Below are 18,853 nucleotides of genomic sequence, written 5' to 3'. Positions count from 1 at the left end.
AATAAAAAGATTTGTTCTGTAAAATCTTGGACTCAGTCAAAAGGCCACACCTGAGCACCTAGAGGGCCACATATGGCCCTGGCCACAGGTTCCCTGCCCCTGCTCTAGACATTAGACTTGGTTCAACCCCACCAGTGGCACTGTCTTCTGCAGGGCACATTATGAGCAGCCGAGTTCTTTTCTGCCAGTGTCTAATCCCCAGAAGTCTTCAAAGACAAGTCCAAAGAGATGTCACGAAACTGGTGAATTCTGGGATAGCATCTGTTGGAGTTTCCCATCTCCATGACAATGCTACCTGGGCAGGGAGCCTGGGAAGCCAGGATTACATTCCTAATCTGTGCTTCTTTTTATAATGCCTTTGTATTATGTTCTTATATCACTTTCATGTGTGTGTGTGTGTGTGTGTGTGTGTGTGTGTGTGTGTGTGTGTGTGTGTGTGTTTGTCTTGTCTCATCTGGCATGAAGTGGATGTGAATGGTGTCAGAGTTTGTCCTATAAAATAGCTGCAACCTTAGAATCTTTGGGCAAAGGACAGAGAGTGAGGGTGAGCCCCAGGGAGCAAAAGAATGGAGCTTTCCCCTACTCCAAGCTACTTTCTTATCTTCCCAACTTTTTTCTTACTCTGAGGGTATGAACATCTCTAGAACAGCTGCCCTAGGGATAAGCAAGTAGTCCAGAAGGTAAACAAAAAGTTGATAGGAATCCTAATTTTGAGAAGGTAAGATGAGATTTTAGGGACAGAAGTAATTTGAAGAAGTTTCATATGTTAATATGTTAATACTTCACATTTTTTGCTATTGTTTAGGTGTGAGAAGTTGTACAGAGAGACCTAGTAGTCCAAGAAAAACCCAGGGAAACCCAATTCCCTCTCTTCCTCTCCTCTAAGGAAAGGTTCTATCTTGCTTCTGTCCCCTTTGCCCGAGCTCCTGCCTACTTCCCCATTACCCTCCCCACTAGCTGTCCAGTCTAAATAGTCCCCTGCTGCTGCTGCTGTTCAATCATTTCAGTCACATCTGACTCTTCTTGACCCCATTTGGGATTTTCTTGGCAAAGATACTGGAGCAGTTTTGCCATTTCCTTCTCTATCTCATTTTACAAATGAGGAAACTGAAGCAATCAGGGTTAAGTGACTTGCCCAAGGTCACACAGCTAGTGTCTGAAGCCCAATTTGAACTCAGGTCTTTCTGACTCTAGGCTCAACACTCCATCCTCTGTGTCACCTAGCTGCCCAGTGATTCCCTAACCTGCCCCAGAAATAAAGAGGTGCCAATTCCTGACACTCTGGCCACAGGACCCCCACTAGTTCTCAGTGGCTCCTTCCAGACAACTTCTGGGACTTTTGCAGGTGGTGGTTCTGATGAATCCAATGGAAGCTCCAGATGACATTCTCCAAGCCCACAGATCCCAGGAAAAGTCCTACTTATTTGATGTGGCCTTTGACTTCACTGTCACTCAGATGAGGGGTCAGGGATGGGAGAGACTAACACAGGACCAAAATAAGAGTCTATTATTTGTCCCCAAGAGACCATCATTCAGGCCTGGATCTTTGCATACAACGATTTGAAACTCTTTCAGCTCTTATTTAGAGAAGGTGTGATTTCCTACATTCATGAACATGTGCATGTTTGCATGTATTTCTATGTAACATGCTCATTCACAGATAGATGCATGCATGCATCCATGCATATACATACATACACATACCTCTACTCAGCAACCATTAACGTCAGCAAGCACTGTGGACCCCACATTTGGTGCCCTTCTGAGCTCGAGAAGTCTATGACCCCACTAGATTAACCAGATGGTAGGATGGACCTGAGAAAATTGATTCTCTCCTGGGGATACCTCCACTTGGATCACTTCAGGATATCCCTGGTATCTGTTATAAAGCAGCAGCTGGGCAGGGGATCAGGAAAAGCTGCAGGAGCCAGCTGGTGTCTCGAGTTCTGTTCCAAGCTGGCATCCCTAATGCACTGAAGGTAAAGAGATGCTTTCCTCACCTCCTCAGTGTTGCCCCTATAGAGTCTAGGTGTTCTCAGACTAGGCAGGACCCAGAAGCAGAAACTGCTTTCTACAGTGGGGCATGTTCTGCCTTCTGAACCCCTCACACCCTCCAAATTGACTTTCTTTGCAGGAGATGATTTATGAAGCCACCACAAAGAACCTTATTGAAGGGATCATCTCTGGCTACAATGCCACTGTGTTTGCCTATGGCCCCACTGGAGAGCTGACTGTCTCACCACTTATCTCCCTGGTTCTGTCCAGAACGCAAAGAGCCTCCCTTGTCTGCCCACCTGACCCCCCAACATGGAAGTTGGTCAACTCCCACAAGCAGGAGGTTTATAGGACAACCCCACTTCACTATCCCAGGAATGACTTGGCCAAATGTAAGCCTTAGACATCATGAGTTCTATGTCCCACCCCTATCTTCACCCTATCCCAGAAGACCCCTCCTTCTTCCACTCACATGGATCTAAGAGCCTTGCCTTTCACTAGCCTCTCAAGACCCCTCCTCAAGAACAGACAGGGTGCTTGCCCCACATGTAGAGCCTTCAGAGCAAGGAAAAAGTCTTCCAGGTGCAGCCCTCTCCAGCAATGACACATGCCCTATAACCCCCCTGCTTACCTACTGTTCTTTCCTGCCCCTAGGCTGTGGAAAAACCTACACCATGCTGGGCACTGATAAGGATCCTGGCATCTATATTTGGACCCTCAATGACCTATTCTGTGCCATTGAGGAGACCAATAATGATGTGGAATATGAAGTATCCATGTCTTACCTAGAGGTAGGTCATCCTGCTTGGGCTACACTTGGAATTTTGAGTAGCAGTAAAGCATTGACTGATTCATAAGAAGGATAGGAAAATCCCTTGAAAGCAGCTCAGCCTAAGTCCCAGTGCAGAGTGTCCAGGGGTATAGACAACAACTGTTCCTACTTCTCTGTTCATTTTGACAAGCTCTCCCTTTGAAAGGATAGAAATAGGGCAAGTGTGAAGTGCATAGCCCCTAGGGACATGCCCCATTTCCCTCAGCGATGCTGAGCTAAACATCACGAGTTCTTTGGGTGTCTAGTTAAATGTGGGCCATTTGCCCAAGTATGTCTACGTATAGCAATATAATACATGTGTGGGTGTGTGTCCATATGCCTGGCATACCTGGCAGCAGCTTCCCCTAGTGTGGGCATATGGTGATAGGATTAATAGAGTGGAGTGATGTGTCCAAAGAGGAATATGAGAAGTCATTGCTGAGAACAGGTGAGTTGTGACTACTCTCTAGAACTGTAACTAAGGACAGTTGTAACTAAGGAATGGCAGTGGGGGCTTTGACATAGGTTTCCAAAATTTAGAGGACACTGACATCAGCTTAGAAACAAACTGAGCTTAGTACCTAGTTAGTAAGAATTATTAAAATAGGAAGCAATCAGATGGAATCTTCTTCCACTTGGCAATAGCACCCCAAGTGAGCTCCTCTCAGCTTGTCCTCATCCTGGGAGCTCTGTCACTCCTGACAACTGACTTGCTCTTAAATAGTTGATTTGAGGACATGTTTCATGTCATTTGTCCTGGGCATGTTTTGTTTTCCTGGCACCAGGTGCAAAAATTGCTAGTGACAGCTCTACTTACCTGGTTTCCCAGCACCTCTAATATAGTCCTGGTTCTTTCTTTATTAGGTGATTTATATGAGGCATCTAGTGCTGGGCTTGGAGTGAGGAAGACCATTAGCTGTGTGACCTTGGTCAAGTCACTTAACCACTGTCTGCCTCAGTTTTCTCACCAGTAAACAGGGATGATGATAGCACCATCTTCCCAGGATTGTTGTAAGGATCTAATGAGAAAATCGTTATAAAGTGCCTAGCACAGTGCCAGGCACATTGTCAACACTATGTGACTGTAAGCTATTATTATTATATAAGAGGCAGGGCAGGATGGAAGGACAGCGAGCTAGAGCTGTCCCCTTTGTACACTGGCTAGTACAGTGTATGCTCACAGAATGAGAGAATGAGAGCAGCAGGAGGGGGAGGCAAAGAACAACCCAGCAACGTAGCAGTGGGCTGCTAGATCTGCCCTTGGCAGGGTCTTTCCTCATTAGATCACTTTTGCTAGAGGTGACAGAGGACTTCTCCCCATTGAACAGATACCGAGGGATCTGGATAGAAATCGATGCCATTCATATTTTCCTAGAAAGAAGAGGGTAGCTATGGCCTAGACCACAGATACCTTGTCCAGTAATTCAACCTCCTGGGGATGTGCTCAGCCAGCTCTGGGAACGGCATCCCCACATTGCCATCTGTACCCTATCCTCAAACTACTGATTCCCTTATCTCCTTCTTGACTTCCTTGGAATACCAAGGATCCATAAAGCTCCTTTGGAAATCTGTTCCTTCCATTCTTGGTACTCGCATCTCCATCACCTAGCACAATGCATATAATTGGTGCTTAATAAGTGCTTATTGATTGAGTGATTCCAATGCAGGTGGTTTTCTCTCTGGTCTGATGGGTGATGAGCTCCTACCTTTGTAGTCTACCTAAAGTGTTCCAATATTCTCTCCTTACTCCTATCAGATCTACAACGAAATGATTAGGGATCTACTGAATCCTTCCATGCGGTACCTAGAGTTGAGAGAGGACTCCAAGAGGGTGATCCAGGTGGCAGGGATCATTGAGGTTTCCACCACCAATGCCAAAGAAGTAAGTTTTTGGCAGAGAGAAAAGGAAGCTGCTGCCTGTTAGGATGGTCTGGTGTCTGATGCTTGAGGCAGCCTTACAGAAACCTAACCAGGGTTGGGATATCTACATCTCTTTTCTGATTCAAGCCTCCCAGGAAGAAGGTAAAACAGCAAATAGTTTTCCCATGTTATAAATAGATGTTCTTAAGAAAAAAAAACAAAGGTGGAACAGCAAGGTGGAGCAGTGGATAGAGTACTGACCCTGGAGTCATGAGGGTCTGAGCTCAGCTCCAGCCTCACTTACTAGCTGTGTGACCCTGAGCAAGTCACTTAACCCCAACTGCCTTTGCCCCCAAAATTAAAATAAGCCTTTGGGCTTTTGATGGCCTAAGATCATACAGATTATCAGTAAAAGATTCAGAACTCAAACAAAGCTTACTCCTTCTCAGGCCAGGGATCTTTCCCATTTCACCTTCTTCCAGACTGTTTGATATCCCCTTAAATTTCTTTCTTTTCATAGCCCCTGATAAATTAGTACTTTTTGCTAAGAGACATCATGGTACTATGAATAGGATGCTGGATTTGAATTCAAAGGATCTGAATTCCAATCTTGACACTTGTTTCCTGTGTGATTTTCAGATAGTCATTTCATCTCTCTGGACTCAGTTTCCCCATCTGTAAAGTGAGGGGGTTAGACTAGCTCTAGCTCAATCAGCCTTTAGCTCTAGGAACCTTGATGTCCAAAGTTATCACAGCACTTTGTCCCCTTCCCAGGGAGCCAGCCCTTGTAACAAAAAGGTTTAAAAGAGAGAAGAAAGACGGTCGACCAAAGCCAAGCAACACATCAGCTGCCCTTGACTGACAATACATGCAGGAGTCCACCATCCTTGCAGTAAAGGGAGAAAGGGGCATGTTCTCAACTCTTTTCTGGGCTAAGCTTTGACATTATAATCCCATAGCATTCAGTCTATTTATCGTTCTTTCCATTTACATTATTTCAGTCCTTGTATATATTTGTCAGCTTCTCTTCTTTGGCCTGAGAAATACCAGTTGCTTTATCTCTTCTTCTCTATTCCTATTGGTTCTCTCTCCATCCTGGAGGTTCCCTTTGGAGTTCTGCACACCTGTGGGGTCTTCATAGGATCCTAAGATTCAGTACAGGAAGAGGGACCCTTGAGAGCATTTCACATATATAAGCATTTGCCCCCATGCTGGCTGTCCACTAAGCTTTGGGGTGAATGTCTCCTTTGGGCTCATGAGATCATAAATCATGAATTCATAAGTCTGCCTCATATGCTTCCTAGCTGTGTGGCCCTGGGCAAGTCACTTAACCTCCTCTGGCTCAATTTCCTCTTTTGTAAAATGGAGATAATTGTAGCACCAACCTCCTAGGGTTGTTGTGAAAAATGAGATAAAATTTATAAACACTTTGCAAACCTTACAGCTTATTATTATTGTTATAATACCTCTTGAAGCCTCAGTTTCCTCATCTATAAAATGGTATAAAAATAGCATCTAGGTGATTATCAGTAAATCACTGAGTGTTGTGAGGATCAAATGAGGAAATGTAGATAAACATGTAAAATATAACTGTATCATTCTTTGCAGATTTGAAGCACTATATTGTTGCTATAGTATCATTATCATCAACATCATCGTCATCATCGTCATGATCATCATCATCCTTATTAGTAGTAATAGAAGTAGTGGTAGTAATAATAGTAGAGGTACTACTAGTAGTAGTTATAGTACTAGTGGAAGTAATAGTAGAAGTAGTAGTAATAGTAGTAGTAGTACTAGTAGTAGTATTAGAAGTAGCAGTAATAGTGGTGATGGTAGTAGTGGTAGTAGTAGTAATAGTAGTAGTACTAGTACTACTACTAGTAGTAACAGTAGTAGTAGTAGTATTGCCAAGATGGATTCTACAACCCTATAGTCTAATACCTTTATTTTAGAGTGAGGCCCAGAGAGACTAACTTGCTAAAAGTCACACAGTTAACAAATGGCAGAGCTGGGATTTGAACCCAGCACCTCTGACTATAAATTCAGCACATTTCCCACTAACACCACACATGACCTCTGTCCCTACTACTAGTCTGTGAATTCTTAACAAGGTTGATAGGGGCAGAGATTGATCCCTAATCTTGTATCAGCTTCAACGCACCAACATAATGTCTTCTATACATCAAGTGCCTAAGACAGGGATGGGGAACACTGCAGCACTTGAGGACCTAGAGGGCCACATGTGGTCTCAAGGCTGCAGGTTCCCCAATCCTGGCCTAAGAGATGGGAGGTGAGGTTGAGTTAGGGCAGCTTTCCCTGCCTTGGAGGGTTTGCCAGAGGGGATCAGGGGTCTGAGACATTTCCCTCTCCCAATCCCCCATCTCCCTTCATCCCCAGATCATGCAGCTGCTCATACAAGGAAATAAGCAGAGGTACGAGGAACCTACAGCTGCCAACCAGGCATCTTCCCGGTCCCACACCATACTCTAAGTGACTGTGCACCAAAAGAGCCAGATCAAGAGTGCCATGCAAGAGATCCGGATAGGCCACCTCTTCATGATCGACCTGGCTGGCTCAGAGAGGGCATCCCAGGTGAGGAGATGAACAGGAGGAGGGAAATGTGAAGGGGAAAGTGAGAGCAATGGCTGTCCATGGCCTCGACAAAAAAAAAAAAAAAAAAAAAAAAAAAAAAGCCACTCCCCTGGAAGGAGGCTCCAATTTGGACTTAACTGGCATAAAGGATGATTAATAATATGTTTCACTTCACTCACCGTCATGGTCATTTATCAGGAAGCTTAAACTCTTTTCCACTGACATGTACAGGAAGCCACTTAGACCTAGGCCCAAAGGTTGTTAAGACACTTAAAGTCTTAGGGCAGACCACCTGATGTAGGTAAACACAGAGGGAATCTAGACCATGCCTGAGGAGTAAAGTGTTGGCATTGTAGACAATGCCAGAAAGAGCACAGAGGAGGACAGGGAACTGTTAGAGGGTCATGTTGGACAGGGTGGGAGTAGAAGCTTCCTGGAGGAAGCTTGGATCAGCTCACCTCCCTGACCCCTTCTTGACAGGGTCTGTACTTTCTTGTTCATTCACTTTGGCAGCTAGGTGGTGCAGTGGATAGAGCACCAGTGCAGGACTCAGGAGGACCTGAGTTCAAATGTCACCTCAGACACTTGACACTCACTAGCTGTGTGACCTTGGGGAAGTCACTTAACTCCAATTGCCTCATCTCCAGCCATCCTGATGAATATCTGGTCACTGGATCCAGATGGCTCTGGAGCAGAAGTGAGGCTGGTGACCTGCACAGCCCTTCCTCACTCAAAACAAAGTGAAATGTAAGTCATGTCATTATTTCTCTGATGGCATGATCTTCTTTGGGAGCTACTGATGAATGCGCATTCACTTTATGGGCAATGAGTGTCGTTCCTTCTTCCATGTCTGTGACATTAATGGGTCACACCTGGAGTGCCACTTAAGAAAGATTTCCGGTCAGGCTCAGTGAAGCTAGGGTTGAGGGATAATGAGTCCCACATCCATCTTGGGGTGGATGGGGAAGAGAGAAGGGCACAGAGATGGCTCCCCTCCCTGGTTGTGGTCTAATCTGTGGAAGTGTCTGTCTCCGTGTCAGCGCTTTGACCGCTTCCTGTCTGGGGAGCGCCTCAGTGCAGGTTGTGGTGTAAAGATGACTAAGTCTAAGAACCATAGCACCCACAACCAATCACGAAAATGACACAGAAACTGCATCAAGAGACCTAGGGCACAGAGATCCGAGTCTCTGAAAGGGATTGACCCCAAGTTTCTGAGAAACATGTGTTTTGCCAAGAAACACAACAGAAAGGGCCTGAAGAAGATGCAGGCCAACAACACCAAAGCCATCAAGGCACAAGCAGAGGCCATCAAGGCCTTGAGCACCAAGGCCTCCTAGGCCAAGGTCCTCAGGCCCAATATCCCCTAGAGCAGTGCCTGACTTGTGGGCCACAAGATGGTCACAAAGCATCCAGGCTATAGGGTCAGCATCAAATGCCCAGGCCCCAGGATCACAAAGCCTGACCCTGAGGTTTCCAGAACCACTGACCACAAGGTCACCAAGCCCACTGATCCCAAGGCTGCCAAGCCCACTGACTCCAAGGCCATCAAATCTGCTGCCAAGGTCAGTAAATCTGATCCCAAGGCTACCAAATCTGGCTCCCAGGACTCCAAGTCTGATTCAAAGGCTGTCCAATCCGATCCCAAGGCAGCCAAGGCCACAAACCCCAGTGATTCTAAGGCTGCTAAGACTACTGTCCCCAGCCAGCCAGTGCAAACCCAAAGATGCTGGCACTAAAGCTGCCAGTCACAAACTTTCAAAACAGATGCTTCAGGACAGAAGGACTTGTTTAAACACTAAACCACCGGATTTTCCCAACCGGGATATGATTATTCACTATTTTTTACAAATAATGAAAATGGTGAGTCAAAAAAAAAAAAAAAAAGAATGCCCCTCCTCCCCAACATATGTTTCCATACAGCTAGCTTAAGTTTGCAAAGCACTTTACATATGTTATCTCCTTTAAACCTCACATCAATGCAGTGGGTGCTACTATCATTCTCATTTTACAGATGAGGAAAACAAGGCTGAGAGCTGAGGGTGACTTGGCCAGAATAATTCAAGCTGGTCAAGGGACTGGGGCAGGTTTTGAAAATGAGATCTTTCTCACTCAAATCCGATATTCTATTGCTCTGTGCTCCAGAGTGATTATCAATAGTAACTGCTGCTCTTTCTCTCCTACCTTGATTTACATATTTTTTCCTTTGGTCATTAAAGGGGCCATTCCCTGATTACTTCTTAGAGAGGCTTATTCATTAATGGCCTTACCTCACTCTAAGTGAGCGCCTGAATAGGCCAAGGTCTCCCATTGCATCCTGGGTCTTCTTGTCATCCTGATGAATATCATCATCCAGATGGCTCAGGAGGGGAAAGTGAGACTGGTGACCTGCACAGCCATCCCTCACTCAAAAGAAAGTCAAATTCAAGTCGTCATCATTTCTCTGATGTCATGGTCTTCTTCGAAAATGAAGGAACACAGACAGACAGACAGATGTATTGGCTGTGGTTCTGGGCTTATAGTATGAGTGTGTTTTTTTCCTTAATGGCCTTTTCTTAGTTTTCAGTTGGGGTAGGGGACTGTCCCATTGTAGTTGGGTTGTCCTTGCTGGTCTGAGACTGCCATCTTGGTACACCCCACCTGGCTCAGACTGTAGTGTAAGTCAAATACTTTCTGATTAGTTCCTCTATGTCACCATGTAAGGCAGGGTCTGTCTGTGTCCATGTGTCCCATAAATAAATAAAGTTTGGGTTTCTTCTCTCCCCACCTCCAGGAGCAGATTGAGCCCTGTGAGCTGGCAGCCACCTGTCTCTTGGCAGTGCTGATAGGCAGGTTCTTTAAAACACCTCTCCAGGTTGCTCAAGCTCATCTACCCCAGGGACTTTGTCAGAGTGAACTACCACACTCACTTCCTTGCCAGACATAATCATTCACTCTGTTCATCTCCCTATGGGAAAGGTTTAATGGAATACAGATATATCTCCTGAGGGATGTTTCAGAGGCCCTGGCACATAGCCAAAGGGGGAGAGGTTGGTGCCAGCTTCTGCATGGTGATGGACTCCCTCAGCTCTCTAAGATTGGTCTGGGTATCTTTGTTAATAAATATTAAGGAAACATCCAAGGAAAAGATGAATGGGTCAGTTAGAGTCATAACAGAAGATTCTTGTGCCTGGACTAAATTAATTTGTAAATAAATTACCTAGGAGAAACTAGACCCTAGCATGAAGAATAAGTAAGCTCAAGCTCTTGCTCCTGGGATCTGAGGGCCATCCCCTTTCCCCAGCTCCAGCATCTTGGTGAATCCTGGAAGGAGACTGGCTAGAAAATATGATTGTGTTAATATTTTTCTTTCCAGCTACCCCAGATCCCAAGAGAAGAGGGGGTCCATGTAGGAGGGAGAGGGGGTGACAGTCTCATGGAGAAGAAATTGATTGGTTCTCTAGAGTCCAGGCCATACCCCTTGTAGTGTGTCTGACAATTTTTGACTCCCTACCCTCAAGGTAGGAGGAGAGAGGGAAGGGCAGTGAGGAAGAGGGAAATAACAGAGGTGGACTCAGTGAGAGTGTAGCTATAGTGATGGCCCAGGAAAGAGGCCTATCTCTACCAGACAAAGCCCTGCTCATCCTACATTGGTTATGATTCCTCTCTGTTAGTATGCCCAAAGGCCATACTCTAATCCAATCTTGTCATTCTTTGAATTAACTATTGACCAACTGTTACTGGTCAAAAGGAGGATGGGGAGATAGAATGTAAACTGGACAATAGAAACTTATCCCTCCTACAAGAACAATATCCAGGATGAGTCTTACTTATCATAAGGTAGTACTACCAGCTTTATGAATCAAAGATTTTGCTTTTGTTACCAATATGGTGGAATGATGGGAACTTAATTATCAGATCCTTGATGTGGCCTAAGCAAAATCAAGCCATTGACAAGAATTTCTTAAGCATCTACTATGTGCCAGCCACTGTGATGAGTAAGCCCCAGGGATAAAAGTATGGGAAGTAAGACAGTTCTGTTTTCTACATTCCTAGGTGATAAGGGTTGTGACCTAACATGGACAGGTTAGAGGTCAGAAACTAATGCTCTGGCCCAAGTTGCTGTCTGAGGAAGGGCCTATCAGAGAGGACAACACGGAGTTACATGGCCAGGGGACAGTATAAGAAACACCATCTTTCTACACGTGTTGTAGTCATCCTGTAACCTTACTGAGGAGGCTACCCATCCATTCAGGGGTCATGGAGGTAAAGATTAATAAAGGCTTTCCTCATTTCACAACAGATATTTTTCTTTGTTTAAGGTAAGCATGTTTTTCCCTGTTGGGGGATTGTTAGATGGGCTCACTTCTAACAATTCTTGGGGGCTCATCATGAGACCTTGACCATCACAAAGGTTAGGATGGAATCTTGCTTGTGGAGGATGGGAGCACACCCATTAATTTTTTTCAGTAGCCCAAACACCCACAGGCATGTTTTCCCTCTTCTGACTGCTAATTTCTCTGGGACTGTTTGGAATTGTTGTGAAAAGTCAGAGACCTGAGTGATGGCAGGAAAATTGATGGCTAAGTACTACCTTGTGTGCCTTGGGATCTTAGGCCTGACCAGTCCTTTGGGGACCTTCAGAGCATAAGTCCTAAGATGGGGAGTGAGCGCTCTTAAGATAATGGTACCAGGGAGGGAATGCATAATCCTCTGGGTATTCCTTCAGAAATCTGTTTGAAGGAATGCTGGTTGTATTCCTTCCCCTGTCTGCTCTGGAGAGAGCAGAGAGAAAGAGGGGGTAGAGAGAATCTAGATTCTGCTAAGGATCCTTTTCAAATTGGCTTGGAATCAGAGTAAATTGACATTAATAGTTGAATTTTGACTAGTCTTGTCAAATAAAATCAGTTTATTTCCTAAAAAGAGAGGATCTGTATTGCTCTATCTATTCTGTGTTCTGTGTTTGTCTGTGTGTTTGTGAAGCGTTTTGTTAAATTGTAAACGCAGTCATGCAGCCAGGCAGAGTAGCATAGGCTGTAGCTGGACTTTCCCTTGGAGTTCTGCTATCTCTTGATCTTCCCCTCTCCTTTCCTCCCTGATTACAGCAGCCACAGAGAAGTGGGTGGGCTGGAGAAAGAGAAAAAAATGCTTTAGTGTTTGGCTTGATAATGGTGTTAATAGAGAGTTAGAAAATTTTTTGAAAAGAAAGATTTTTGCTCTTTGCAGATTATTCAAGTTAAAAAAATGTTTCTCTATTGGTAAGGTAAATTGTTAGGCTTTTAACCTCTTAAGGTTCTTTTTAAGGAACAAAGAAGCTGGAAGAAATGGTGAGTATCTAGTTTACTTGAAATATAAAAGGAGGGGAGGATATGGGTAGAATGATGGAGTATCCATGTGCTTCCTCCCCCAATTCCACTTAAGAAAATGTTTAGCCTGAGTGGGAAATCAATAGACAAAATTTTGGAAGGCTATTGGATTTAAAAATTTAAAAATTGTTTACTGTGATTTGTAATTATTACTATTAGTTATTAAGTTCCCAAGCTTCATGCTTAGAAGTCACACTTTGTCAGTATTAAATTATTTAGACCCATTTGCCTGGGCAAGGAGGTTCTTTAATCTAATTCAAACCTTTTTTTTTTGAAACTGAGAAGGTCTTTCCTCCTGTGGGAGTGGCAGACCTCACCTAAAAGAGGATCTCTTTTGCAATGGAAATTAGCAGAGTAAAGGACTGGTAGTCTAGAGTGAAAAGTTGAGTTTTGATATAATGAAATCTCAAAGCTAAAATCTGTACTTTATTTTTAAATTAAGTAAATAGATCTGATATAAGAATACAATGTGTTTAAAACTATGAAATCACTTTAGAATTTCAGTGATTTCTTTTAGAAGCATTAACTGCGTCCATGTGCTCAGACCACATGGACAAGGGGAAGGTTATGCCCCCCACTCCAATATGATTTAAAGGCTGAAAGAGACTGGGAAATCTCCTCATCTGGTGGACCTTGGAGGGAGTAGGGGAACTGGAAGATGTCATTTCAACTCTTTAAGGAAGTAGAGTAAAAAGAGAGCTTATGGGAAGTTATAAATAAAGTTTTCTTTTAAGTAGCAAAAGTATTTGATTTTTTTTAAAAAGGAAGGCTAAAATGGTTATCATTGGTTATTAGAAATCCAGATTTGATATGATTCAAATCAAAATCTGTCCTGAAGGAATACAGACCAGCTTCTGGGAAACTCTTCCTCTCAGGATTAAGCAGAAAAAGATATTGTTATTTGGCCTTTATGATTGTAAAATGCTTAATGCAAGGATGCGTATAAGGAGGGGTATATGTTAGATGCAATGTTACACAGTTTTTAAATTTGGAGTTTGTTATATATAGATTGGGGTTTTAAACAGAATGTGATAGAAATTTGATAATTTGAAACTTATATGTGGTTATAAATAATATGTGAAAATGCTGATGTTTGCTATATAATAGTAGAGTTAAATTCTTTCCTTCTTGCTAGAAGGGAAATCCAGTGCAGTCAGTTATAGTTAAGATGGGGAGGAACTGGATGATCTGAGTAATGGGACTGAGAGACTTGGAAAGATGAATAAGGTTTGAATAGTTCTGGATGGGACAGTTTAAGATGGTTTCAGTAGGTAGTGAGGGTGTGAGGAAATATTTCAAAAAGACAGAAAAATCATGCAACTTGATTTGATAATTCATAGCTCAATCAGATTTGAAATGACTCTATCTGAAAGGATATCAGATGATAGAGTGTGCCCACCTCGTGGTAAAGAGATGAAGTATTGTGCATGGTGATGTGGAAATACATTCAGCTGAATGAGTAATGGCTTATTTTAAATTTTAAGTAAACTTAAATAGTTTTAAATTTTTAAGTAAATCTAAATGTTGTTATATTAGGAAATGCATTGTTAAATTAATGATCAATTAGTTAAAAAGATGTTATAAATTCTGTGTAAGAGTTTCTGTGTTGTAGAACTATTGAGAAAATGAGAATCCTTAATATATATATGGGTGTGATTTTCAAGCCTGTTAAATCTAAGGATGTATTAAGTATGTTAAAAGTTTACTTCTGCTGTTAAGATAAAATTTTAACTAAAATTGTTTTTTTGCTATGAATCAAGCATTTACAAGAGTATGTTTGTAAAAGGAAGCTTATGGGCAAATGTGAAAAGGTCTTGGTTTTAGATGTTTTGTAATTTTTACCAATTAAGTTCATGAGGATTTTATGATAAATAAACTGATAAAATAAGTAAACTCTTCTTAAAAGAGGAAGACAGTTGTTGGATGAAGAAATGCTTTGTAAAATCTTTTGTATGATTTTTGAAAGGCCTATCTATCAAATTTATATTTCTAAGCTAATTTGTCATAATACTTTCAGGTTTTATGGGGCATTGGAAGATAAGGGACAAGATTAAGGAGACCAGGAATTTTATGGCTCCTGGAAGCTCTGGGATAATTTTAAGACAAAAACATTCTTGGCCCCATCCTCCTTTCCTTTTGAAGTTGAGTCATTACAGAAGGACTCCTTAAGATCCAATCTGAACTCAGATGAGTTCCTAAATAAGAAATTTGTTTTGGTGATAAATAATCTCTAGTGATTGGTTTTTAGGACAAATTTAAGATCTAAGATGTGAGTCTTGGTAACATTTTTGATTAGTAAAACCTGACATCTAATATACAAGCTTCAGGGTACAATTGTGTCCTCAACCTGAGATGAGATCTTTCTGGCTCAGTTTCCCTATTGTGTTCCTTTGAAAAGGAATGTTTTCCCACTTGACTATTTTTGAGTCTTGTTATAAAGTGAAGATGATATCTAATGTTTCTATAAGCAAAGCAGATAGTTTAAAATGTCAGTACAATGCAAATAGTGGAATCTTGCCATTTTCAATTAATTGGGTAAATGGGTACTGTGGTATGGCTTTGTAAAAGATGAAATCCTTGAAATAGAACATTCTTTCTGAATTTTGTGGGAATAATTAGATAAAGGAAAGGAAACCAAAGTATAAATGTCATGTTGTATCATTGTTCTATAGAACAAGATTGGGATTTAAAGTTGACTGAAATTGTATGGAATTGTTGAGGTTTGGGGGTACTTGAGCCCCCCCCCCAAATAGCAATGTGTTAGGTCCTGCTCAAATGAATTCAATCCAAGACTTCTTTCAGCTAAAGAAGTTCAAAGTTTTTTATCTTATCTACAGAGGGACTGAGGAAGGAGTCCCTGACTGAGGAAGGGTGGGCCCAGTTGTTCTGGGGGTTCCAGGAATGGTCTTGATGGGAGTGGTCAGTAGCCTGGAGAATTGAATTGATAGGGCATAGGGATATGCCTCTATGGGTCTCTAGAGAGCCAGTTCATGTGGGACAAGGTGAGGTTTTCCAGGGCCGTTTTAGACAAATGGGACTAAAACTCTTTTTGGGGTAATGGACAAAAGTCCCAAATTGGAATACGGTCTTCACATATTACAAAGACCAATTAGATAAAAACAATTGACTGAATTAATTACTCAGATTAGATCAGAGACATTTTTAGAATAAATTACTGAGACTAAATCAGAGACACTTTTACTTTGGGGAAAAGAATTTCAGTCTAAGTTTCTTAGAGTCAGGTAACTTCTGGTAATATTTGGAATTGATGGAAAAATTAAATGTTTCTGTTTTGATATGAATTCATTTTATGAACATAAGTTGAAGTTAGTGTTTGAACTTGTCAGATGTGTAGCTCATTGTTTTAGATTGAGCGTGGTTAGAAAGGGATAGAATAGTTTGGTAAACAGATGTAAATCTATTAGAGCAATAACTTATGGTTTTAATGGTAAATTTGATTTTATGAATGTTATTTAATCAGGAACTGGAAAAAGTATAGAAAGGCATGTAGGTTACTTATGACTGTCTTCAAAAGATGTTCCTTAGTCAATGTGAAGTTATAGTCATATCTGAAACTTGGTTATTGGAGCTTGCTATTTTAAGATTTTATGGGACTATTCACTGACTGTTCTTCTGAGACTAACTCCAGGTATGGATAGCAAGAAAGGCAGTCTGAGGCATTGATCCAAGATGCCAGTGAGCCTGTGAGATGCTGGTATGAACTACAAAAAGGTGATCTCATGGGAAGATTGGGAGAGCAGCTGTTCAGCCTGGGCTGAGGTAGGATTCTCCTGATTCAATTTCCCCACTGACACCTGGCAGACTTTAAGCCTGGCTGAACGCCAGTTGACAATCTACTCATGCCTGGAATTGACATGAAGTTAGGTAAATGCTGATTCCCTGCAATGTCCCTACTCTAAGTGGCAATTTCCTATAATCAAAAGTTTTCTAAGCATAATAGCAGATCTATTAAATAATAGATTGTTGGTAGGGGAACATCTGAGATTAAGTCAAAAATTAAGCTATTAGGTTTAGTACTTCAGACTTAGCAACAATAAATTAGGGTCCTTTAATTCTTAGTATTAGTTTAGAGACAATCATGTCAAGGGCTTGTGAGGTTAGCATACATAGTTATTATTTTGTCTCAATTGGTTAATGTTAAAACAAGAATGGTCTGTGGTCTGTATTGTAAATGCTTTAAAAGAAGCATCACATGACCAGAAGTTGGAATTGTTTTATGATATGATATGTACTATGTTAAAAATGATTATCTATTGTATTTATGTAAGTGCTGGAGGCTGTTATTGACTCCTTAGTTAAATCTCATCCTCCTGATGGGGGATATGAATAGTGAATAAATGTAAAATGTAGAAACTGTGAATTTTAAGAAATATGAATTTCTTAAACGTGAAAATTGGCCAAAGTTCCAATTTTGGTTTTGTAAGAGTGATAAGGGTATAAAGCTTAGGGATGGTCATCTAAATTGGGATTAAGGTCAGTTTCGTAGGAGAGTGGACATCTGGATTTCTACAAGAAGATAAAGGGGAAAAGATGCAGGGATGCTGTGCTGAGGACGGCTTGAACGAGCATCCACGCCAGAAAACTGCATCAGATGATGTTCCTCCCCAGACTGCTGTGTGAGATGGAACCTCTGAATGGAAAATTCATTGATCTTTGTGTTTGGAATCCCTGTATCTGTACTTATGAAAGGGGACTGCCCCCTTGTAATTTGTCTATGTGTTGGTCAACCTTGTTCCCTTTCCATATTCATATAAAGGGGAGATAGATGAAGAGAAGAATTCATAGGGGAAAGAATGTGAGGAGGTATTTATTGGATTTAGGTGTGGAAACAGAAACTTTAATAAAGAAAAAAGGGGGATTTTGTGGGAAGTAAGAAAGTTCTGTTGTCCACATTCCTAGGAGATAAGGATTGTGACCTAGCATGGAGAGAGGTCAGAAACTATTGTGCGGTCCAAAGAAGCTGTGTGAGGAAGGACCTATCAGAGAGGAGAACATGGCCAGGGGAGGGTATCGCAGGAGATCCAAAGTTAGGAAAACAGTATAAGAAACCCCATCTTTCTGCATATGTTGTAGTCATCCTGTATCCTCACTGGGGAGGCTACTTGTCCATTCAGGGGTAATGGATGTAAAGATTAATAAAGGCTTTCCTGATTTCACAACAAGTATTGTTCTTTGCTCAAGCTGACTGTGTTTCTGTTGGGGGCTTGTTGGATGGGCTCACGTCTAACACAAAGACAAAATCACAATCTCAGCCCTTGAAGAACTCTCAGTTTAATGGCATGGATGCTGTGGAAATCAGGTCTCTAGGAAGCAATAATTTAAATGGAAAATCTGCCTGTGTACTGGGCTATTTTTAATATTTTAGTAATGAATCCTTCAGTGGTAGCCTTATTTAAGTTATAGTGTTTGTATCGCCAAGGCAGTATTCACAGCACTGGTGGTGACTAAGAATATGCCAATGTTCACTCTCCAAGTATAAAAGACTTTCCATATAGAAGGCAGAAGAAAAACATTTATTTAAACACCAGAAAGAGAAAGCCAAATCGGTCACGGTGACCAAGAAGTTAATAAACATAATCACAGCAGAGGTCAAAGCCACTCTCAAACCTCCCCTCCCCCAGCCAGGGCCTTCTCACTATCAACTGTCAGGCTGTGTCAGGTGGCCTGTGTCAGCTCTATCCCCTCATTCACTTCCTTCTGGTTCCACTCTACCCTTCCTGTTCTGCCTCCTCAGCAAGCTCCTCCCACCACAGGTGACGCAGCCTTCCAGGTGATTTAAGCAGATCATATGGGCTTATTAGTTAATGAGAAAGATCTTTCCATTTAAATTACTATTGAAGTATTATATAAGCATATTATATAAACATTTCTTTGGGGCTGGAACCAACAACCATTTTGTTAATGTTTTTCTGTGATTTTTCAGTTGTGTCCAACTCTTTGTGACCCCATTTGGAGTTTTCTTGGCAAAGGTACTGGAGCGGTTTGCCATTTTCTTCTGTAGCTCATTTTACAGATGAGGAAACTGAGGCCAACAGAGTTAAGTGACTTGCCCAGGGTCACACAGCTATTAAGTATCTGAAATCATTTTTGAACTGAAGGAATCTTCTTGACTCCAGAAGCTATACTCTATCCACTGCCTACCTGTCCAGTTGCCATATTTTCCACAATTTTAATTTCAAATAGCATGGATTTAGATACGTGGGACCACTTCAACACATATTCATAATAA

General features: G+C 42.0%; 1 protein-coding gene and 1 pseudogene across 1 annotated transcript in view; both read left to right on the top strand.

Moving 5' to 3' along the window:
- Nucleotides 1-17,780, top strand: part of LOC140528099 (kinesin-like protein KIF19) — a 34,190-nt gene extending 16,410 nt beyond the window's left edge. The window contains exons 4-8 of the mRNA XM_072645589.1: nt 2,135-2,387; nt 2,650-2,786; nt 4,563-4,688; nt 7,067-7,261; nt 11,294-17,780. Of these exons, the coding sequence (XP_072501690.1) occupies nt 2,135-2,387; nt 2,650-2,786; nt 4,563-4,688; nt 7,067-7,159 (609 nt within the window). The 3' untranslated portion in view covers nt 7,160-7,261; nt 11,294-17,780. The remainder of the gene's footprint in view (nt 1-2,134; nt 2,388-2,649; nt 2,787-4,562; nt 4,689-7,066; nt 7,262-11,293) is intronic.
- Nucleotides 7,272-9,061, top strand: LOC140528098 (uncharacterized; annotated as a pseudogene).
- Nucleotides 17,781-18,853: the final 1,073 nt, after the last annotated feature.

This window comes from Notamacropus eugenii, chromosome 2 (assembly GCF_028372415.1).
Source record: "Notamacropus eugenii isolate mMacEug1 chromosome 2, mMacEug1.pri_v2, whole genome shotgun sequence".
Lineage (NCBI taxonomy): Eukaryota > Metazoa > Chordata > Mammalia > Diprotodontia > Macropodidae > Notamacropus > Notamacropus eugenii.
The sequence above is the reverse complement of the archived record's forward strand: the minus strand, read 5'-3'. Positions and strand labels throughout refer to the sequence as shown.